The following is a 20542-nucleotide window of genomic DNA, read 5'->3' on the forward strand; positions in this document are numbered from 1 at the left end:
CTACTCTGAGCCGAGCATTGAGTATGAAAATAACCGAATTGTGGAATCCTAGAAATAATTCTAATTGCATGTCACTCTCTTGCTCTGTCTCCTCTCTCTCTCTCTCTCTGTCTCTGTCTCTGTCTCTGTCTCTGTCCCTCACCTACTGTCTCCTCTGTATTTGCCTCTCTTCCTTCTCTCTCTTTCTCCCTTCATGTCTCATCCCCTGTCTTCTTTCATCTCCCTCCTTTTTTCTTGGTCTACGGTTCTTTCCTTTTTTGTGGATCCCCCCCCCCACCCACCCAAACCCGCCATTCCTGCCACCCCCTCCCCACCTACACACCCCCTCCCTCCTCCCTCACTCTCTCCTCCCATCTCTGTATGATTCCTTTCTTCCTATCTCCTCTGCCTGTGATTCTTTTCTTCCCACCCTTGTCTTGAACCCCCTCCCCGCACCTCACGCACCCTACTTCCTGTCACTGCAGGGACAGGAAGTCCTGGTAAGTACACCCCCCCCCCCCACCCCATCGTGCCCCTCCGCACAGATTCAAGCCACGCCTTGCCAGAGGACAGCAGGAGTTAGACCCACGCAGGAGAACTGAGCACCCCAGCCCCCCCCCCCCCCAAAAAACAAAACAAAACAACAACAATAAACGACCAGGTCGCCTACACTAGCTGCTACCTTCGGTCCATGACGGCTAACTCCCCAATAGCATGTGCGACGATGCTACCCCCCAGCCCTGGGAAGGTCTGAGCCTGCTCTGTACTCACGCAAGGTTCCTTCCTCCTCCTGTGCAGCTTCGCGGACTGGGAAAGGGCTCCGAGGAGAAGGTAGAGTCTTTGGACTCCTCATTTTAAAACTGGGATCGACACCTAGTAATCCTCGCAAACAGCCGCCGGTAATTGGCAGCTGTTAGCCCGGCCATAGCACGACAAAAAGGGTTATTTTTGTAATTCTTTGCATTATTTTCAACAAGACAGTAATTGTCTTCATCTGAACGTCCAACCCTACTACTAACCCCCTACTGCTACTTCCGGAACCAAAGGCACAGTTTTTAATTTGCTATCTGAATGTCTTAATATGTACAATTTCTGCATGTTCCGGAAAACCTGCTCAGTATTCATGTGCCAGTGCCGTTGACTTGCATCAGTTCTCTTGTGTATGGGTTCAAAGCACTGCTGCCTCAGGTATGGCCGCCGAATACAGTTTGCCTTGTGGAAAATCATCCCAAAGCTCAGACTCTGCTGGGACGAAAAACAAGAGGGTCTTGGCCTCTTATAAATCCCAATTATTAATGTTTTCTGATTTGATTATTTTTTTATTTCTTCGATCTTGAATACTTCAGGGTTTATTGTTGATCTCTCTGCGTTAACACATCAAAACTAGGGGCCTCATTTTAGCTTTCGTTCATCAGGTAAAAGTAGGTGACCTTTGGCGGCCTAAGTATCTTCAAATTCAATGGGATGAGTGGTTTTGGTTGTTAACAAACTGACAAGTCTTATCATCAGACTTTCACAGCTATTTTTGAGTGATAAGGTAACAGTGAAAAAAACTGCCTTTTCACACGTCACAATGTGATTTATAGACATTGACTCTAAAGTAGCTGTTTTTAGTAAACCTGGTTCCAAACACTAAATGAGGCCCCATTCATGGTGGAGGGAGACAATCAAATTAAGCAACAATTGGCACAAATGTCAATATAGTTTCAGCCACAAATTTTAAAGAATAATTGTATTTAGTACAATATAATTAACCAGATTTTCTGATGAAGCACATTTTCTTTTCCAAATTTCACTATACATTCTCTAATTGAACCCATGAAATATATCACTGAGTATGTGCTCTATCATTACATAACTGCATTGCTTAAGAAGCCGCAGTCCATCTTCACATTATTAACATACCATAGATTTAGCTCTTAGAAACAAAGCTTAACAACACCACTGCCATTTCAGTAACTCTTTGACCGGACCCATTCGACATTCTTCACATTAACAACTGACTTAAAAAAATAAAAAAAAAACCAGGCTTTTGGAAATGTTTTTCTCCCCTTTGCCGAGAGCTTTGAGGCATTTCCCCGCCAAGGCAACAGCTCATTTACTCTCCCTTGTTTATGTTGGCAACCTTTTAACCACTGAATCCTCCCCCCCCCCCACCCCCTCCTCTCCGCCCCTATAACTCAGTCCGTTCCTCTGTCTGATGGAGAGGGAATCGTTGAGGGTTGATAAAAAAATAATGAAAAAAAAAACAAAGAATGTGTAGCTCTTAGGCTCTAGAGCAAGAGAGCATACTTTCCAGTTAGTGCTTTTAGCCGCTGATCAGCCGCGGTCTACATGACAAAATGGAGGGGGGGGGGGGGGGGGGGAATCATGGCGAGGAGAGGCACACTCTCCTCCAACCCACCCAGGGAGAGTGCCTCTCCACCCGGCCTCTCAGCCTGTGCTCGCCCCTTCCCTCTCCTCCCGTTCTCTCCACTCGAACCCCGTTCCCTCTCGGCCTTCCGTCAGGCTCCTGCTCCATCTGGGATCCGCGATCACCCTACCTCTGTGTTATTTACCACTTTCAGCCGTCCTCTGTCCTCGCCTCCCCTCCTCTCATCATGGTTATTATCCTAATTTCCCTTTCGTGTTCAGCCGAGGTTTTCGACCGCCGTGCGCAGACACCTCCATGTGTGTCTGAACCCGTTAACCCCTCTCCCATCACCTGTCTCTGTTTACTGGCAGGGGACAGCCTGGTCTCTTACTAACTCTGCTAACCTGGCTGTTTATACTAGCTGTTTACAGCCTAGTCTTTTACTAATTCTGCTAACCGGACTGTTTATACTACCTGTGCACAGCCTAGTCTTTTACTAACTCTGCTAACCAGACTGTTTATACTACCTGTGCACAGCCTAGTCGTTTACTAACTCTGCTAACCCGACTGTTTATACTACCTGTGCACAGCCTAGTCGTTTACTAACTGCTAACCTTACAGTTTTTACTGTCAGTGTACACCCTTGTCTTTTACCAAATTCACTAACCTGGCTGTTTATAGCGTGAATGTCAACCCTTGTCTTTTACCAACCTCCCCAACCTGACTGTTTATACTACCTGTGCACAGCCTATTATTTTACCAACTTCACTAACCTGACTGTTTAAACGGTGACTGTAAAGCTTAGTCTCTTATCAACCTCCCTAACCTGACTGTTTATAATGTGAATGTACAGCCTAGTCTTTTACCAACTTCACCAACCTGACTGTTCAAACGGTCCCTGTAAAGCCTAGTCTCTTATCAACCCTCCTAGCCTGTCTGTTTATACTGGCAGTGTTACTAATCACACTGACCCTAACATACCTCCGTCGACCTTTGCTCTTTGGACCCCACTGAAGGAGGGTCTGGGCTCACTCACTCTGCTCCTTACAGGAATAGGAACTAACTACCTAAACCAATTTCCCCTATTTAACATCCTAAACCCGTCTCCCCTGCTAGAGTATTCTCCGATACGCATATTTTCCACATGTATGCATTTTATTTTTAGAATTGAAATCATTCCCCTCCCCCATTCAAGATTTTCTAGTCCATTGTCAAGTTGAATATGTTTAGGTTTTGGGTTTGGTTAGATATGTACAGGCCCATAGATTGAGTAGAAATATGTATAGCATTGAAACGGCAGCAGTCATCCACCAAAGACGCGGTAAGTCAAGCAGGTACAGTTTTTATTAGCATTGCAGGAAGCCGTTAAAGAAGTCAGTCAAATCCTCTCCCCTCCCTGCCTGCCTGAACATCCACTAGCCCCGTTTAAGCCCACACGGCTCTCCTGTCTGATTCTCTTTTACTCAACCCCGCTACATCTTCTGCAACTATGCCGCCCTCCTCTCTCCCCGTCCCTCCCCCACCTCGACCCTCCACCCCCCCCATGTCTCCCCGTACAGGTGATCCGCAAGGGCTGGCTCACCCTCAACATCAGCATCATGAAGGGAGGCTCCAAGGAGTACTGGTTCGTGCTGACCGCAGAGTCCCTCTCCTGGTACAAAGACGAGGAGGTAAGGGGGGGGGGGGGGTCTCTGACACACCGTTTTGCGGCGCCAACTCCTGGAACTCCTACAATGAGATAATAAACAAACCTGCGCATCCACATTTCGGTGGTGGCGGATAATGGCGAATGTGCCGATATTCCGCGTAGATATCGTCCAGCCATTTCCTCGGGAGGAGGCTCTTGGGTGTCTGGTGTGGGTGCTTGTTTTGGCGTGCTGGCGGGGCCGGAGCGAGGACGGGCCGACGGAGCGTGTCTGTCCCAGCCCAGCCTAACCAATGTGCAGACTACTGTTCAGACGCAGCCTGATGAACAGGTAGTCTGAACACTGGGCAGGCTGGGGGGGTGAGTGTGGGAGGCGGGGGGGCGTCGAGGGTGAGTGCCAGCCGCTTGGGGGGGGGGGAGGTGGGCTGGCGGGCTCGGCGGAGCCGCAGGTCACTACCCTAGGGACAGGAGGACAGAGAGCACATGGAGAGCAAACACTGGTCTGATTAAACAACGGCGCACACACATGCTGAGCATACATGTGCACTCATAAGGCAGCGGGCAAACGCTTCGTTTCAGGGACGTAATGTTTTAAGAAAGTGTGCAGGAAAATTGTTTTACGTCTAGATCTTCTGTTGCGTTCAGATATGTCCGAACAAACTTTGAATCGGTCATGGAAGTTTTGATTCGGGTTGTTTGGTGCATGGCTTCTTTCTGCGTTCTCCTGAGCCTAAAATAACACCTTTTCCCCCCAATTTCATTATTTGCGATTAAAAGTCAGATGTGTTTTTTTCATGCTTTTTTTAAATACGTGAAAGAAACGTCCATAAATGTACCCGAATCAAGTTGATGTACTTACCCCGAAATCGTGCCAAAAGACTCCTTTTAATCTCTCCCGTGGCACCTCCGCCATATCCTCTCTCTCGGCAAAAAATAAAGAAATTAGCGAATTCGCTACATACCGCCGCACACTACTATCCCCGATCCAGAGCCGTCGGCCTGCATGCAAACTGCATTCTTTTGTTCTAATATGGCTAATTTCAGAATAAGAGCGCGAGAGGGAGTGAGGGAGAGAGAGGGAGAGCACAGGCGAGGAGGAGGACGGTGTAGGCATACTGACGTGGCAGGCGGGCTGAAATGTTCCAGCCGGGATCTGACTTTGGAATTTGCAGGAAATCGTACTGGGTTACGGGGGGGTTATGTGTGTGTGTGTGTGTGTAGTTGTGTTTCTGTGTCCAAGAGTGTGTGGGCTTGTTGACGATTGCCTGAGGTTGACCGAAATGGGTCTCCTTGACCATGTGCCATTCGGATCATGCATGTTTTTTTTCATTTGTGCGTCAACTTTTGGAACGCACCTAAAAGCCATGAAAGAAAACGTGCACGTGTGCTTGTCCCCCTCTGTTTGTAATTAGGTGTGTGCGTGTGTGTGTGCGTGTGCGTGCGTGCGCATGTGGTAGGTTGGGGGAAGGGTGCTTTTGCAGATCTGAAAATGATGTAACTGCTGGTCCAGCGCGCTGTGTGTGTGTGTGTGTGTGTGTGTGTGTGTGTGTGTGTGTGTGTGTGTGTGTGTGTGTGTGTGTGTGTGTGTGTGTGTGTGTGTGTGTGTGTGTGTGTGTGTGTGTGTGTGTGTGTGTGTGGACCTTAAAATGCTTCCAGATGTCCTCAGTGAAAGCTGGCACCCCCACCACCCACCCGCCGTCATGCAACTCCTCCTCTCTTCCCCGTCGACTCTTCTTCCAGACAGAGGAAACGCATTCCTCTACGTCTGCTCATTAGCCCAGAGATCTGTCCCTGCACTTAACATTAAACAATACAGGCTCAATTAGATTTGAGGTAACCACATTAAAAACCACTGTATAAGCTACATGCTTGAAGCTAGTCATGGGTATGGTTCAGATACAATTGAGGTTACCATGTTAAGAATGAGTGTATCGGCTCCATGCTGGAGGCTAGCAATAGGGATCGTGTGTATATAGCCAGTCGTGGAGGTACACATGCCGTTCTCTTCATGCTCATTTACATTGGTAACCAATGTATTAGTTGTTTACCAAGGTAGGGTTTAACGCTCTGGTTGAGAAGAGCAGCATAGCGCACATTAATAAACACCTTCTCTACTCCAAAAACATATTTGTATTCTAGACGCGCTCCAGTGATTGGGTAATTACTGTTGGCCTATCTAACTCTGTCTCCTCTCTTCTAATCATCTGATGGTTGAATATGATCTGAAAGTTGTTTGAGTGCTCTTTCGGCGCTTCGTTGAGTTTTAGTTGGTGTTCAGATACTGAAACAAAAGTGTTGGTACTATCTGATCTCCAGGAGCACAACGCAGATAATTCAAGCACAAGGGCGGGATTACAAGTGTTCATTCAGTAGGAGTTGAACAGAAGTATATAAAACCATATGAATATTTATAGTCTTTGCATGTTTCCAGGCTATCGCCGCTGGAGATGATTTTAACGTGCGTGTTGGGGTAGGCAACCGGTCCCAGTTCAGCCGATGAGTAATACATTCCTCTGGAACTTTTCATGGAAAGGGAATATGGTCAACAGAAAAATCAACGCCATGCGCTTCCTTTCAATTCTCAACTCTCGGGTCTGTTGTTTAAAAACAAGAAACGATGTGCAATTTACGCCATGGCCACTCTGAAGCCGTAAAGCCCCAGAAAACGGTCGACCATACAAAGTATCTCCATTTCAACCCATTTGTTTTCTGTCTGGTCTTCGCCTTTTGTGTGTGAAGTCAATGTGTGGTGTGGTCGCTTTGTAGGAGAAAGAAAAGAAATACATGCTCCCCTTGGACAACCTGAAGCTCCGAGACGTGGAGAAAGGCTTCATGTCCGCCAAGCACGTCTTCGCCATCTTCAACACAGAGAGCAGGTCAGAGGTTCCCTGAGGTTTTAAGAGCCATTTTTCTTTTACAAGAAAATGATTTCCATTCATGTCGGATGACTCAGTCGGGTGATTCACCCCTCGCTTTGTGTAACCATAAACATGCCTTTTTATTGGCATGTGTTTTGTGTGTGTGTGCGTGTGAGTGTTGTGTTTGGAGTGCAATCGGGTTCATCTCAATGGGAGACCACTCACGGCGTCTGTATGTGTTTACTCAGGAACGTGTATAAGGACTTGCGGCAGATCGAGCTGGCCTGTGATTCCCAGGAAGACGTGGACAGCTGGAAAGCCTCCTTCCTCCGAGCGGGAGTTTATCCTGAGAAGGACCAGGTGACCATTCGCCCAATCCCGGGGCCTGTCCTCTTACTCATTAGAATCGTAAATCGAATGATCTGGCAAACCAACAAGATTGATGTCCAAAGGAAAACTCCCTTTCTTTTTTTTTCTTTTTTTGTGTGTCTGCTGCCCCCTACAGGTGGATAACGAGGATTCGGCCCCTGCGGACACGTTCTCTATGGACCCCCAGCTGGAGCGACAGGTGGAGACCATCCGCAACCTGGTGGACTCATACATCGGCATCATCAACAAGTCCATCCGGGACCTGATGCCCAAGACCATCATGCATATCATGATCAATAGTGTGAGTGCATTGACTGGTGCACATTGACTGGTGCACATTGACTGGTGCACATTGACTGGTGCACATTGACTGGTGCACATTGACCGGTGCACATTGACCGGTGCATGGCAGGTGGTGCATTGAGTATAAAAAAAGGCTCTTGCTATCTGATGCACTTTTCATGGTACCCAAAGTGCTTTACAAACAAATTAACTCTCCCCATCCCCTTGCCCCCCCCCCCCCTCGAACAGAGAGAATAGACTAGTCTACTATTCTGATGAGCATCCCACTGAAAGGCAATGGAAGCAAAGCCCTAAGGAGTCTTTCTTTCTTTCTTTCTTTCTTTCTTTCTTTCTTTCTTTCTTTCTTTCTTTCTTTTTTCTTCTTTTTTTTTCTTTCTTTCTTTCTTCTTTCTTTCTTTTCTTTCTTTCTTTCTTTCTTTCTCTTTCTTTCTTTCTTTCTTCTGTCTGTTCCTCCTCCTCTGTCTGTTCCTCCAGGCCAAGGACTTCATCCACTCTGAGCTGCTGGCGTACCTCTACTCGGCCGGGAACCAGAGCAGCCTCATGGAGGAGTCTGCGGACCAGGCCCAGCGGCGGGACGAGATGCTGCGCATGTACCAGGCCCTGAAGGAGGCGCTCAACATCATCGGGGACATCAGCACCACCACCATCTCCACCCCCGTGCCCCCGCCCGTCAACGACGGTGGGCGGGTGGGCGAGTCCAGGTGAGTGGAGCATAATTCGGTCTCTGAACCGACCTCGTCCTATGAATCGCTCGGAAGAGATGCGCGCGTACTGCACGGGAGATATCGGTGCACACATGCACACATTCACACACCGACGGCGAAGTCAACCATGCAAGGCGACAGCCAGCTCGTCGGGAGCACATGGGGTCAGGGGCCTTGCTCAGGGACACATCTCAGCTAGGAGGAGCCGGGGATCGAACTAGCAACCTTGCGGTTACCAGCCATCCCTCGCTACCTCCTGAGCTACTGCCGCCCATTCTGAATGACTAATCTCTATATGCACGACACACTGCGTGTAGTGTGATCCACTGATCCCCCCCCCCCATCCGTTGTTATGGTTCCCATAATCATGGCGTCTCTCCCTCAGCTCCAACCACAGGGCCGCCGCCGCACCGTCTGGCCCCGTCCGCCCGCCCACCGTCAGGGGCGCCACGCCGGGACCCCCCCTCAACCCCTCCCCGGCCTTCGGGGTCCCGCTCAACCCCTCTCCTGCGTTCGGGGCGCCCCCCATCCCCTCCCGGCCGGGCCCGCCCATGAACGCCTTCGGCTCCGGCCCGGACCCCTTCAGCGCCCCGCCGCAGATCCCCTCCAGGCCGGCCCGCGTGCCCCCTGGTGTGCCCAGGTAAGACCCCCCCCCCTCACCCCTCCCCCATCCCTCCGAGCTGCCCCTTCCACCTACAGTCCCATCGCCGCCGCTACCTCCGCCCCTTCCTCACAGCAGGGCGTGGTCGGAGAACCGGAAGGGGAGATCCCTCTGTGGTTGGTATCACGTTGTTGTTTTGCTGATTCCGTCTCCGGGCTTCGCCTCTGTCCTACAAACCCTCAACACTGAAGGGCTGATTATGGCTCCACGTCGACGCAACGCAAGGGGGCTTTAAGGGGCCATTACGTCCTCGCGGACCCTCGGCGCGTCCACCGCAAGGGGCCAGAAGTGTGCCTCCCAACAAATGTTAACCTCGCGTCGGGGCGACGCAGCAGCGAGGCCAGTGATTGGTCCGCTGACTAAAACCCGACGCAGAACCCAAACAGGTTCACGACTGCGTCGCGGCGATGAGCGTGCGGGGGTCATTGCGTCGCGTCGACGTGGGGCCACAACCCGCCCGTATCACATGGTCCAGCCCCCCGGATCGCTCCGTCTGGCTTTCACCCCTCCCACACCTCCCACTCTGAGAGCATGCTCTTCTCGACCACTCTCCTCCCTCTCTTTTAACCCCGCCCTTGCCTCTCGTCTCCGGGGCGGGGGGTCATTGTGGTTGTGGGTTTCTGTGTGGGAATGCTTCAACCCCTGTTCTCTGGTCTTCTCTACCCCTTGCAGCCGAAGACCCCCCGGTGCTCCTTCTCATCGGCCCACCATTATCCGCCCCGCCGAACCCTCCCTGTTAGACTAGTCCTGTGGCCAGGCAACCCGTTTGTCAGTGTTCAGTGCGTGTGTGTGTGTGTGTGTGTGTGTGTGTGTACATGCATGCTAGGCCCGAGAGAGGGGGGAGGGCAGAGTGATGTGGTTTCCCTGATATCTGTGCAGTTGTATGCATCGTCCATAACTTGGTCAAAACCTAGTCTATCCCAATGCAATGTTAATAAGCTGCCAACGTTGTCGCTGTTAACCCTCCATCGCCACCACTAGGTGGCAGCATAACCTTTCTATCGAGCTGCTCAGGCTGTTGGCTGCGGCTGCTGTGCTTTTGAAACGCATGGCGTTGTAAAGTAATTATAATAATGACTAAAGTGACACGCATGTTTCTTCTTAGAGGGACCTTAACAGCAGCTTATTAATGAACTTGTGTATGGCATAGGCTGGATTTCCTCTCCCCTCTCCTCTGAACCTTTGAAGACCCTGAGACCCAACTCTAGACCTCTGTGATTTAAACAGGCTGATCCTCTCGTTGATGTCTTTTTTTTTTTTTCTGGATTTTCGTTTTTTCGAACTGATGGGAAGAAACTATTAGGTTATTATCATTGTTATTATGGTGTTGATGTTGATCACGTGTTTTCCTTGTGATATTTATTGCCCCTCTCCCCCCCTTTTTTTTTTGCCCCCCGTAATATTGCTTTAAGAATCAATTAATAATAACAGGACGAGAGAAGAGGAGTTGGGTATGGCGGAAGCTTGAGGCCAATAGCAGCCTGGGTGATGGGCTAACGTTTGACACTTTAGCCACACACACACAGAAACACACACACACACACGCACGCACGCACGCACGCGCGCGCGTTCCGTGTGTAACTTTGATCCACTGATGTCGTCTCCGTTGACCACTTTAATCCAAGCACTTGACCGTTCAGCCTTACAAACTGCAGCCAGGCTCAGACCTCTTACCGTAATACTATGCATTTAGCAAAGGCAGTAGATTGGGGAGGAGAACAGGGAACTCCAAGCCTGGAGCATGAATCCCACCATGAGTCTGGTGGGAGTGCTTTGGCCCTTATTCGGTGGACCTGACCCTCGTTCAATGTCCCCCGAGGAACGTAGGGCCGTTTCTCCGCTCGTTGGGCCCGTGTATAGGGGGCGGGATGTCGCGTTTGGGCAGCGTCTAAGACACAGAGCCCAGCCGTTTCTTCGTGGGCTTTCTGTCGCACTAGCACTGCGCTGCGGATTCCAGTGACATCTATAACATGTTGTAGATAATCTGCCTGTGTGGAAGCACCAAGTACCCCCCCCCCCTGCAGCCCTTCTCCCGACCACACACGCGTGCTGTGGATATGAATGCAAACGCCCCCCCCGCCTTTTATACAGACGAACGTCGTACTAACGGAAGCACTAACAGACTTTTTAATGTAGTGAAGGTAGATTTGGGTCATCTTGCCGTCGCGTTATTTATAACCTGGAATTGTATCGTTTTCCTCTGTCGTGTTGATTGAATCTCCATATAACTTTTGTTTTTGCTCAAATCCCCCCGTTCCCCTCCTCATCCCCAACCTCCCCTGCGTGTAAACAACGCGGCTCATTTCAAGGGGAGGGGGGTGTATCACAGGGTGGGACGAACCTGCTGTATTATGGGATGGTAGACAGGGTTGCGCAGTGTCCTCCACAGTGGGGATTCTCTTTTTTTGATTTGATATGTGGGGGTATTTCGATGGTCCTAATTATTTTTCCATAGCTGGTTTACTAACCGAGGGGGTTGACCAGTCAGGGTGTTGCTTTGACCCTTGGGCTACTTTTACTGTTTCCTGTGTTTTTTGATTGGACCAGTCATTGTAGGGGTTGACGACGTGGTGGTGGAGGAGTTTGGGAGGTTTGGCGGAGTGAATCCACATCCTGTCTGGTGCGTCTTGTCTGGCAAAAGATGCTACCTCTGTCTTGGTTCTTCCCCAAGAGAAAGCACCCAGTGTATATAAATGTATATTAAATCCAATCTGGCAACGTGACAAAACAAAAGAGGAAACAACCCACATGCGCACACCTCTCGCATTAATATCGGCCCAGCATTCAGGCAGGATGAGTATTCTCCGACCACTTCCTGCTAGTGAGTCAGTTGATGGAGTGAGGTACAGTTCTCACCGCAGGACTTCAACAAACGGGAGGTTTCCAGTAATCTCCACGGTCCCTCCCACCTTCTCCCCCCACCCTCTCTGTGTCTGGTGAAGGGTTCAAAAATGAAAAATCAACCATACACTTATCTTTTATTTTATACTCTTTTTGTTTTGCAAATCCTTGTCAAGTGCCTGTAGCAATTAATGGATTTGAATAAACAAATTGAACCACTTTTGGAATGAAATCAATAAAGAGGTGACGTGTACAATAAAGGGTGCGTCTCTGGTGGTTGGTGTCTCCTTGTGTCCTAGAGTGAGCTCCTGTGGCCTTCCTTGTCCTATCTACTCTAACCTTTCCTCTACCGCTCCAGTCTCTCTCCACACTGTCCTTCTAGCCACTAAATGCTCAAGAAAAATGTATTGGACTTTAAGACCGAATAGCACAGGCCTCAGGTTTCTCAAGAGTACTTCATTGTGCCATTTTAGGCCTTCCTTTTCGTGCCTTTCTACTTTTAAAACAAATGTGGAAAACAAAGTAACATTGAATTTGTAAATGATGTTCAACAATTACTGTTGCAGTGCAATTTTAATCAGGATGTGGTCATCTTTATTCTTTCCATTGTCAACGGGGAAGAGGATCCCCTCTTCCCCGTTGACAATGGAAAGACTACCGCAAAAGGGGAATGTTTAACTAAAGCGTTTTCTCTGCGGCGGGGTGTGGAATGGGCGTTTCCTCTCCTGAGCCCCACAGGGAATGGAGTCTGGAGTGTTGAATGTGAAGCTGCTCATGAGAAGAGAGATTGATTAAACATTGGTCGGTTGTCCCTGAACAGGCGCCCCGCTCCCCGAAGGAACCAGTGGTGATTCCTGCCCGACATGACGCCATTTTGCAATCCACGACAAGACATCCGAAGAAATGACGTTAACCTCAATTTCCCACCAAAGAACGATGCCATGCAGTTCATCCCCGGGTCTCCGTTAAGGATGCTATTGCACACAGGTTAGGCCTATAAGCCTGATCTGGAAAACATACAATACAATGTTTTCCATATATTTAAACCAATGCCTTTGCAGTTACCGTCAAGCGCGGTTGTCACTTTCTGACCACTCATTTGTAATCACATTGTTGTACAGGCCTGCTGTTTATTACGGAAATGCATTCATTTTAAATAAGGCAGAATCAAATGCTTTTGAAAACGAGAAAGTAAACCTAGGGTAGTTTTCCTTTTTTTTATATCCTGCGACAAAAAATGTTGATTAGTTTGTATATAAAACATGATTGCTTTTCAATTATTTAAATAATATTTGGCCATTTCAATATAAAGGCATGGGTCTCCGATAAATGGTGAACAGGGTTGTTGCGGAAGTAAGCTATGTGATGTAGAAATATTAGAATTTGTTATAAAATTATGTCAAAATGTGTGCCTGTACAACTTTCAGAAGTTTCATTATGTAAAACGTTTTTCCATCCAAACTATGATCCTGAAAGGGTAACTGATGGTATAAATCTGACTTGTTGTGGGCAACCTGCTTGAAACTCCACCAGAGAGAGGACAGCTGTGTACAAATTAGATCAATAGTTAGACATTTCTGTAAATACCTACATCTTGTTTGTGGCAGTTTTGTTACGTGCCTTCAACCACTTATACTTTTTAGGCCTACTCTGGGGTAAACAAAGGTTTTTATTTTGAGTAATTTTGGTAGCCTATTATAAAATAAAATGAGAATGAACATCTTAAATTATATTAAAACAAAATTTGTTCTTTAATGCATCTTAAATATTTAAATAATGGTCGGTTTGAAGATCCGATAAACAAATGCCCATATTCAGTGTTACGTTTCTGAATGGTGTGTGTGAGGCGGATAGATCGCACCTCGCCCTACAGGCCTCCTACTCGTGTCTACACAAGCGGTGCAGAGCTTTTCAGAGAATCACACCTCTGAGATCAGGAGAGGAATAGGCCTGTGACTATATTGACGTTACACACACCTCGGCCAGAACCAATATCTAAGACAGCAATTAATCACTGACACAGATACAACTGAACTAAATACTATGACTACGTGAAGGTCCTTTTCTTGTCGTCGAAGAGCCTCCGCAGCGTGTAGATCTGCGTGGAGGCCACAGCCAGCATGACGAGCAGGTTGAGGCAGGACCAGAAGGACACTCTCCACAGGTTGTCCTCCAGCAGGTAACGGTCCCGCGCCTCCATGGTCCTCAGAAGGTTCTGGAAGTGCCGGCTCCTCTCTAGACATCGGTGAACAAAGTCCATAGTCGACTGTCGCAGGTGGAGAAAGATAGAGCAGACGGGGACAGTAGTTCAGGTCGCATAGCAGAGGTGTCACGTCGTCGCCGCGACCTTTTCACAATAAAAACGGTTTGGGTTCGGTCCGCACCACGTGCAGGCTACGCGCTTAGTACTGTGCTTGAATTATGTGGTTGCGTCAGAACCGGGAATTGCGTTGCAATATAGACCTTACCCTGATATCCTCCATCTTGTACTCAGCCAAACTGTCCGTGGCATCCACCTCCCCCCAGGCCTCGTCCTCTCTGCCGCGGTCTCCCTGGCTGTCAACGATCACCTCGAAGAACACCATTTTCTCCGACCGCGTGCTGAAGCTGTTGTCGAAACACAGCCGATAGTCGCCGTCCTGCGCGGATTCCACTCTGTTACAGGGGAGGGGACAATAAATATATTCTTTGTTTGATTTTATTTTCCATTATTTATTTTTTTCATAAAAAGGAAAGATAATCTCTGACTAGCCAATAAGATATGGGATGAGGTTATTAATACCCATACAACTTTGTTGGGGTAATTTAAGTGTCAGTTACAAAAATGTTTTACTGAATGAGTGGTGATGAGCACAGTGAACAAAATGTGTTTTGTTTATTGTACGGAAAATGTAAATGAATTCAAACAGGACAAGCATTTCATAATACGCAGACCCGGCCCTCCCTATACACGAAATAAGCGGCCGCTTAGGGCCCCCGACCGCCAGGGGGCCCCCCAAGTAGTAGTATTCTTTTTCTAATACTATATTATTTTTTTAATGCACAAAGCAATTTACTTAAACGAGAAATCCGGAATAAAATGGATCTGGGATTTGTTTGGTATGATAATGAGTTATAAGTTTGTTTTTGGAGTAAAATGCGCACAGATTCTTAAATTGGCTATTTTTTGCAGATTCTACCAAAAAGCTATAAACTTGGAACGATAGGGGCATGTCTCCTGGTAAAAACTAAATCGCTATTTTAAACCACTTACAAGGCTAGAAGTTGTATATGTTAAGACCCTTATTATACTACCAAAGCAGTGTCGGGCTACTTCTAGCCTTGTAAGTGGTTTAAAATAGCGATTTCGTTTTTTACCATGAGACATGCCCCTATGGCTCCAAGTTTTAGCATTTTGATAGAATTGGCTAAAAACAGCCAACTTAAGAATGTGTCTATATAAGCTTTCCTGCTCGCAAATGAATGTTCCAACTCGTTAGACTACTACACATATCCCCGATCCATTTTACACCGGATCTCCTTTAACAAGGAAGGAAACATTCCAAACATAACATACAGCTCATATTAGTTTAAGAAAACAATGGTGTAATTAAGAGTCTTTATTATGTCTGTCTGTCCCATAGACTGTATAGAGGTCTGATCATGATAACCTAAAATGAAGTGATTCTGACTGACCTGGCAACCCTACACATGTTGTAAATGTAATGCTCAGTGTTGCTGAGAGGGCAACAAGGAATGATGTTTGATTCAGCGCAGGCGCTGGTTTGACTTATCCCAAACTGGCAACCGCAATGATGACGATCCGGTACATGACGAAGCTAAACGAAGCTCGCTACCTTTGTCCGACATTGCCTCTCTCCCCAGGGCCGGTTGTAGCCCTTTGGTAGCCCTAGGTGAGATGGAGTTTCGCGGCCCCCGTTCCCATAGCGAGCGGAGCGTTGTCCTGTTAATTGACATTACTATACTAAACATCACTGAAGACACATATTAACTGATTTACCTTTAATTTGCTAAGCAGTTTTTTCACCCACTTAGGACCCACACTTAGCTCTACAATACTACGTTGCAATTAAACAATGTGTGATGCATGGACAACAAACAACAGAAAAGCTTCAGAACATTTTCTGCATTGACAACATTCAGACAGTAAAGTAAATGTAGAAATGTGGTAAGTGCGTAATAGACTGTTTCAGTGAGTATACTTAATAAGTAGTAAAATAATTGCGGCAAATCATGTTCAAAGAGGTTAGGAAAACTACTCTATCAACCGCAAAACAGGGCCCCAAAATGACCCTGCTTAGGGCCCCCAAGTGTACAGGGCCGGCCCTGATAATACGCTTTCCCACTGGACTTCCTTGCTGCCTTAAAGCCCTGGGTTATATTTTAATACTCAGATATAGGATCTCAATATTAGCAATAGGACTGATAGTAGTTTTTATCGCACCGTTTCCACAGTACATAGGTGTGTATTTGTTGTATTACGTGTGGATGCCTTCGGAGCTCCTGAAGTCTGCGACTATCCGGTGTCCACTGGGGGAGAGGAGGGTGAAGCCGACATCCAAACCGGCCCCGGCTATTACCTGGTGGTGACCAAAACAGCAGTAACATCAGAAGAGGTATTGCACAAGTTGCACAAATTAAGCTACTCGATACACATAACTTTCCCATGTATACTCAGTTGTCTCGTACCAATTTTGTGCCACTCCTCTTGCTTGAACGTGAATAAACATTATTTTTCTTTCGTATTTAGGCAATTTTGAGGTAGTAGCCAGAGAAAAATCAAACCGTTAACTTCAGGCCTCTCTCCAAAGCAACTCCCCCAACACACGCTGTTAGCTTGCTAACTTCAGCAATAGGTCTGCCTAGCATTGTGGAAGACTCCTGTGCCACGAGTCCACGGGCAGAGTGTGTGCAGGTATGGTAGACAGACAGGAAAGCCATCTAATAATACAATGCAAATGAATTGCATACCCCATCTTTGGAACGTGTAGAAAAGGTGATTCCAGTCTACACACTTATATCACTATGGAAACTAGGCTAACAGTCTCTGGCAATATCCTATTTTTAGAAACTAACAGCACACTTCTAGAAATGATTGTCTCTCTGCAAAGTACAACAGCACAGCCCACTTCCTGTTGCAGTGACATCACTAGTGCTCCTGTCTGAGTGGGCCCTTCCGCTAGGGCCCCGGTGGAAGGCTCCGTAGAAACTGTGGTCAGGGGTCATATGCAGGTTCCACAATGGAATACTGGGGGCCTCATACCTCCTTGCAAAATGGAAGTGGGGGCTGTAGTTATTCTTACGACAGAATAAAATTATTAACATGTGTATTACAGTTGTATTAGAGCTTTTGCTTTGCAGTGTACAGCATAAGAACGAGCAAGGGGTTGACATTTCTTTGGAGCACCTCATCATTTCCTAATCTTACAGCTCCGTGCTGAATCAACACTGTTCCCAAGTGGTGAGTTTCGAGGATGTTCTTGATGGTGCAACAGTAGTGAGTGCCCTATCTTTTAGTGAACAAAGTCCATGGTCTACCTAAGCCAGGGGCTGGCTTCTAGCTCTCAACTTCTTGTCAACGCAAAACAGTTCATCCCATTGAAAATGTGTGTATGAGTGTGTTTGTGTGTATACGAGGGTGGGAGAGACAGTTACAGATGAAGAGAGAGATAACTTTACCTGGTATTCTACGTCCATTGTCCAATCCTTCAATGTGGTTTGATAAAAGCATTCTGTTCTGCCAGCCGGTAATATAAACGTGAATCCTGTGCCTCTCAATTGTCCCAGGGTCCAAGTCAAATCCACAAGCAATGCAAAATATACCAGCAAAAATACATTTACAGGGACTTTCACTCCTGTCCCAACTACACACATAGTTTACATGAAAGTAGAACTCACTCTATTTAGGACTGCAGCGCTGTATGAGCAACACTAAGTTGTGTCTGCTACTATACTAGTGGGCCTATCTACCTTTATGGCCACAACTTGACCAAAGTCCAACCAATACCGTTCTCGCTAGCCTGGAAGCTAACCACATGCAAAACCGGGCAAGAGAAGATCTTGATTAAATATCAATGCATGTTCAAGTGTTACCAGTGGGGAGTAGTCATGGTGGAGATGTTCCATGTGTGTGGGTCTGCATGGTCTTCATATGTGTGTGTGTGTGTGTGTGTGTGTGTGTGTGTGTGTGTGTGTGTGTGTGTGTGTTTGTGTGTGTGCGTGTTTATGTGTGCATGCATGCATGCACACTTGCTTGCATGTCTGCCTATCTTTGTCATTCGGTCTATCCATCTGCTCGCATTATCTCACAAGCCAATCAAAAGGAAAGCGAAAATGTATCTCGACGTGTTAGGAACAGTATGCGTGTCTACTTGTCTGTAGCAGAGGTTGCTTTGATCTTCCTCTCTGGGCTCGTGTGGCTTCCTGTCACCTGCCAGACCCTCTCAAGGCGCTTCTCCACTGAGTACACATCATCATCGTACTGTCCTAGGGGCTGAGCTTCTCTCACTTTCTTTCACACGGCCGCCTCTACACCCCAACCCTCTATAGACACTCTGTGGTGCATCAGACCCACAGACAGACGTGTCTATCACGGTAACAACCCTGAATCACCTTCATTAGGCATTGAGACCAGCGTGAAAACTGTGTCATCTCTGGGTTCATTCGAGAGAGTGAGAGAGAGAGAGAGAGAGAGAAAAGAGAGAGAGAGAGAGAGAGAGAGAGAGAGAGAGAGAGAGAGAGAGAGAGAGAGAGACGGAGCGAGCGATGCAGGACTGCGAAGGCACCCCGCAGCATGTGTACATGGTGGACACCCATGCAAACTATCCCCCGGTGCCCCGGCGGTCCGTCCCGTCGAAGCCACTGCCCCCGCCGCCGTCCCAGGGCGCCCGGTCGTGCCAGGTGCTGGTCGTCATGCTGTTGTTCCTGATGATCAGCAGCTCGGCCATACAGGCCGTGTTCCTGTATCGTCTTTACTACCCCACCGCAGACGTGAGTGTATGTTCCTTTAGTGTGTGTTTGGAGGAAAGAAGGCCTTTGAGTGGATTGAAGTCTGTAGCTGAAGAATACACATTTTTTAATGGTGTTTTTTTTTTTCCCATAAATCTTTAAACACAGAATTGTGTAGTCATAGCACACGTAAAGTGTTCCACTTTTTATTTTTCACTTTTACTATCCTTATTCACAGAATTCCCAGTTGTGTTCCTCAAATGTTTTCAAATGAATAATTAGTGCGATTGTATTTGTAATTGTAAAGACGTTAAAGACATTTTCTGAAATTAAGAGTACTACAAAGTTATGAAAAGTTAGGAAAAATTCTCATGACACCAAAGCCGAATAGAGATCAGAATTAGTGTACCAGTGTATCCTTAACGCCGCTTAAACTCTGCTCTGCTTTGGTACTGAAATGATAAAATGTGCAATAAATAATAAATACATAATAAGTATCATAAAGCTCATGAAAAAGGAACCCAAAACGTACAATATCTATCTATTTAAAAAAAAAAATTGTCCTCTTGCAACTATAAACACATATTTTCCCAAGCATTTTGCTGAGCGCCTTTTTGTTAATAAGCCTCAAGTAGACCTACATTAGGTTTCATGATTTAATCAATTTGCTGTTATTTCCTAATAGATTGTTGCCCAAATAGAGTGTCACCCCATTATCACTTCATTTAAATTCATTAACACATAACTAAATTTGTACTAATTGTAAATGAATCACACGTAAGCATAGAATACATGCTACACAATCACACACACACACACACACACATGCACGCACGCACACACACACACACACACACACACGCACACACACACACACACACACACACACACACACACACCACACACACACACACACACACCACACACACACACACACACACACACACACACGCACAAACACACACACACACACAGCTTCGCTCCCTTCAGAAAACTAAAGCGGTGTCTTTTTCTTGATAATCTCCATTCCAGGCTGACTCCCATCTGCCTCCAAGTTGACTGATGGTAGGCCTGCATCTCATCCTATTATCACATTCTACTCCAACACACCAATCCCTGACACATTTTGATAGTAGGCTTGTTGTTTATGTTTCCCAGACATTGGATGTGCTTCTCCTCCCACTAAAGCCCCTCCTAAGCTTTCCAAGCCTATGGCCCATCTGACAGGTGAGCATTTAATTGTCTATTTAATTGTTTAATTGTTTGTCTCTTCTCTTTATGTTATTGGTTGTACATCATGATTAAATGATGAAAATACTATTCGAGGCGTCAACATGAGTATCAGTCCACAATATAAACGCTTTATATTACATCATGTCGACATTTCCTTGATGATGTGTTGGGGGTCACCAGTTCGATTCCAGCCTGCTTCATTATTATTTTAGAATAAAAAACATAACATGCTATTCGGTATGAAGGCTACATTTACCTAGCCAATCAACACAACACTGCAACAAACAATTTGAACCAGATTTTCCATTTGAGACCTACTTGTTTAAAGGTTACGTTTATCTTATCAGTTACTGTCATTTTTAAGTAAAACATCTATGATGAAATTTCAATCTGGTTTCTACAAGCACAGCTGAAGGGAAACAGGCCTTATAAAGGTCATAAAGGAGGTTCTCCAGGCCGCAGAGATTGAATTCTGGAAGATTTAAGGGCGGCTTTCCAGACGGTCGTTCCAAACATCTCGATCGGCCGTCTGAGAGACTTGAGTCAGCACAACACAATCAGAGTTTTTATTTCTTTACAGATGACGTGTAAATATACCAGCTCTTTAATTCCTGTACTTAAGCAAATAAAGCTTAATAAAATATAGAT

At 46.8% G+C, this 20542-nt stretch overlaps 2 protein-coding genes across 2 annotated transcripts in view; one reads left to right on the forward strand and one right to left on the reverse strand.

Annotated features, from left to right (window-relative positions):
• Positions 1 to 11989, forward strand: part of dnm2a (dynamin 2a) — a 28564-nt gene extending 16575 nt beyond the window's left edge. The window contains 8 exon segments of the mRNA XM_030338930.1: positions 465 to 479; positions 3892 to 4002; positions 6744 to 6853; positions 7084 to 7195; positions 7341 to 7505; positions 7982 to 8208; positions 8597 to 8851; positions 9545 to 11989. Of these exon segments, the coding sequence (XP_030194790.1) occupies positions 465 to 479; positions 3892 to 4002; positions 6744 to 6853; positions 7084 to 7195; positions 7341 to 7505; positions 7982 to 8208; positions 8597 to 8851; positions 9545 to 9617 (1068 nt within the window). The 3' untranslated portion in view covers positions 9618 to 11989.
• A 936-nt stretch (positions 11990 to 12925) lies between these two features.
• On the reverse strand, positions 12926 to 17719 carry LOC115529851 (transmembrane emp24 domain-containing protein 1). Its single transcript, XM_030338961.1, has 4 exons — positions 17393 to 17719; positions 16196 to 16293; positions 14182 to 14368; positions 12926 to 13979 (listed from the first exon to the last, which is right to left on the reverse strand). Exons 1-4 carry the CDS (start codon positions 17585 to 17587, stop codon positions 13761 to 13763), a joined length of 699 nt encoding a protein of 232 aa, XP_030194821.1. The 5' UTR covers positions 17588 to 17719; the 3' UTR covers positions 12926 to 13760.
• Positions 17720 to 20542: the final 2823 nt, after the last annotated feature.

Source organism: Gadus morhua, chromosome 2 (genome assembly GCF_902167405.1).
Source record: "Gadus morhua chromosome 2, gadMor3.0, whole genome shotgun sequence".
NCBI lineage: Eukaryota > Metazoa > Chordata > Actinopteri > Gadiformes > Gadidae > Gadus > Gadus morhua.

Bases quoted from the DNA above. Each gene is read 5' to 3' on its own strand.
- LOC115529851 (XM_030338961.1), bottom strand. From the start codon at position 17,587: ATGTGTGTAGTTGGGACAGGAGTGAAAGTCCCTGTAAATGTATTTTTG. The intron at 14,369-16,195 runs GTAATACAACAA...CCCCTGTAACAG, and splicing joins AGCTCCGAAGGCATCCACAC to AGTGGAATCCGCGCAGGACG. The intron at 13,980-14,181 runs GTAAGGTCTATA...CACCTGCGACAG, and splicing joins ACAAGATGGAGGATATCAGG to TCGACTATGGACTTTGTTCA.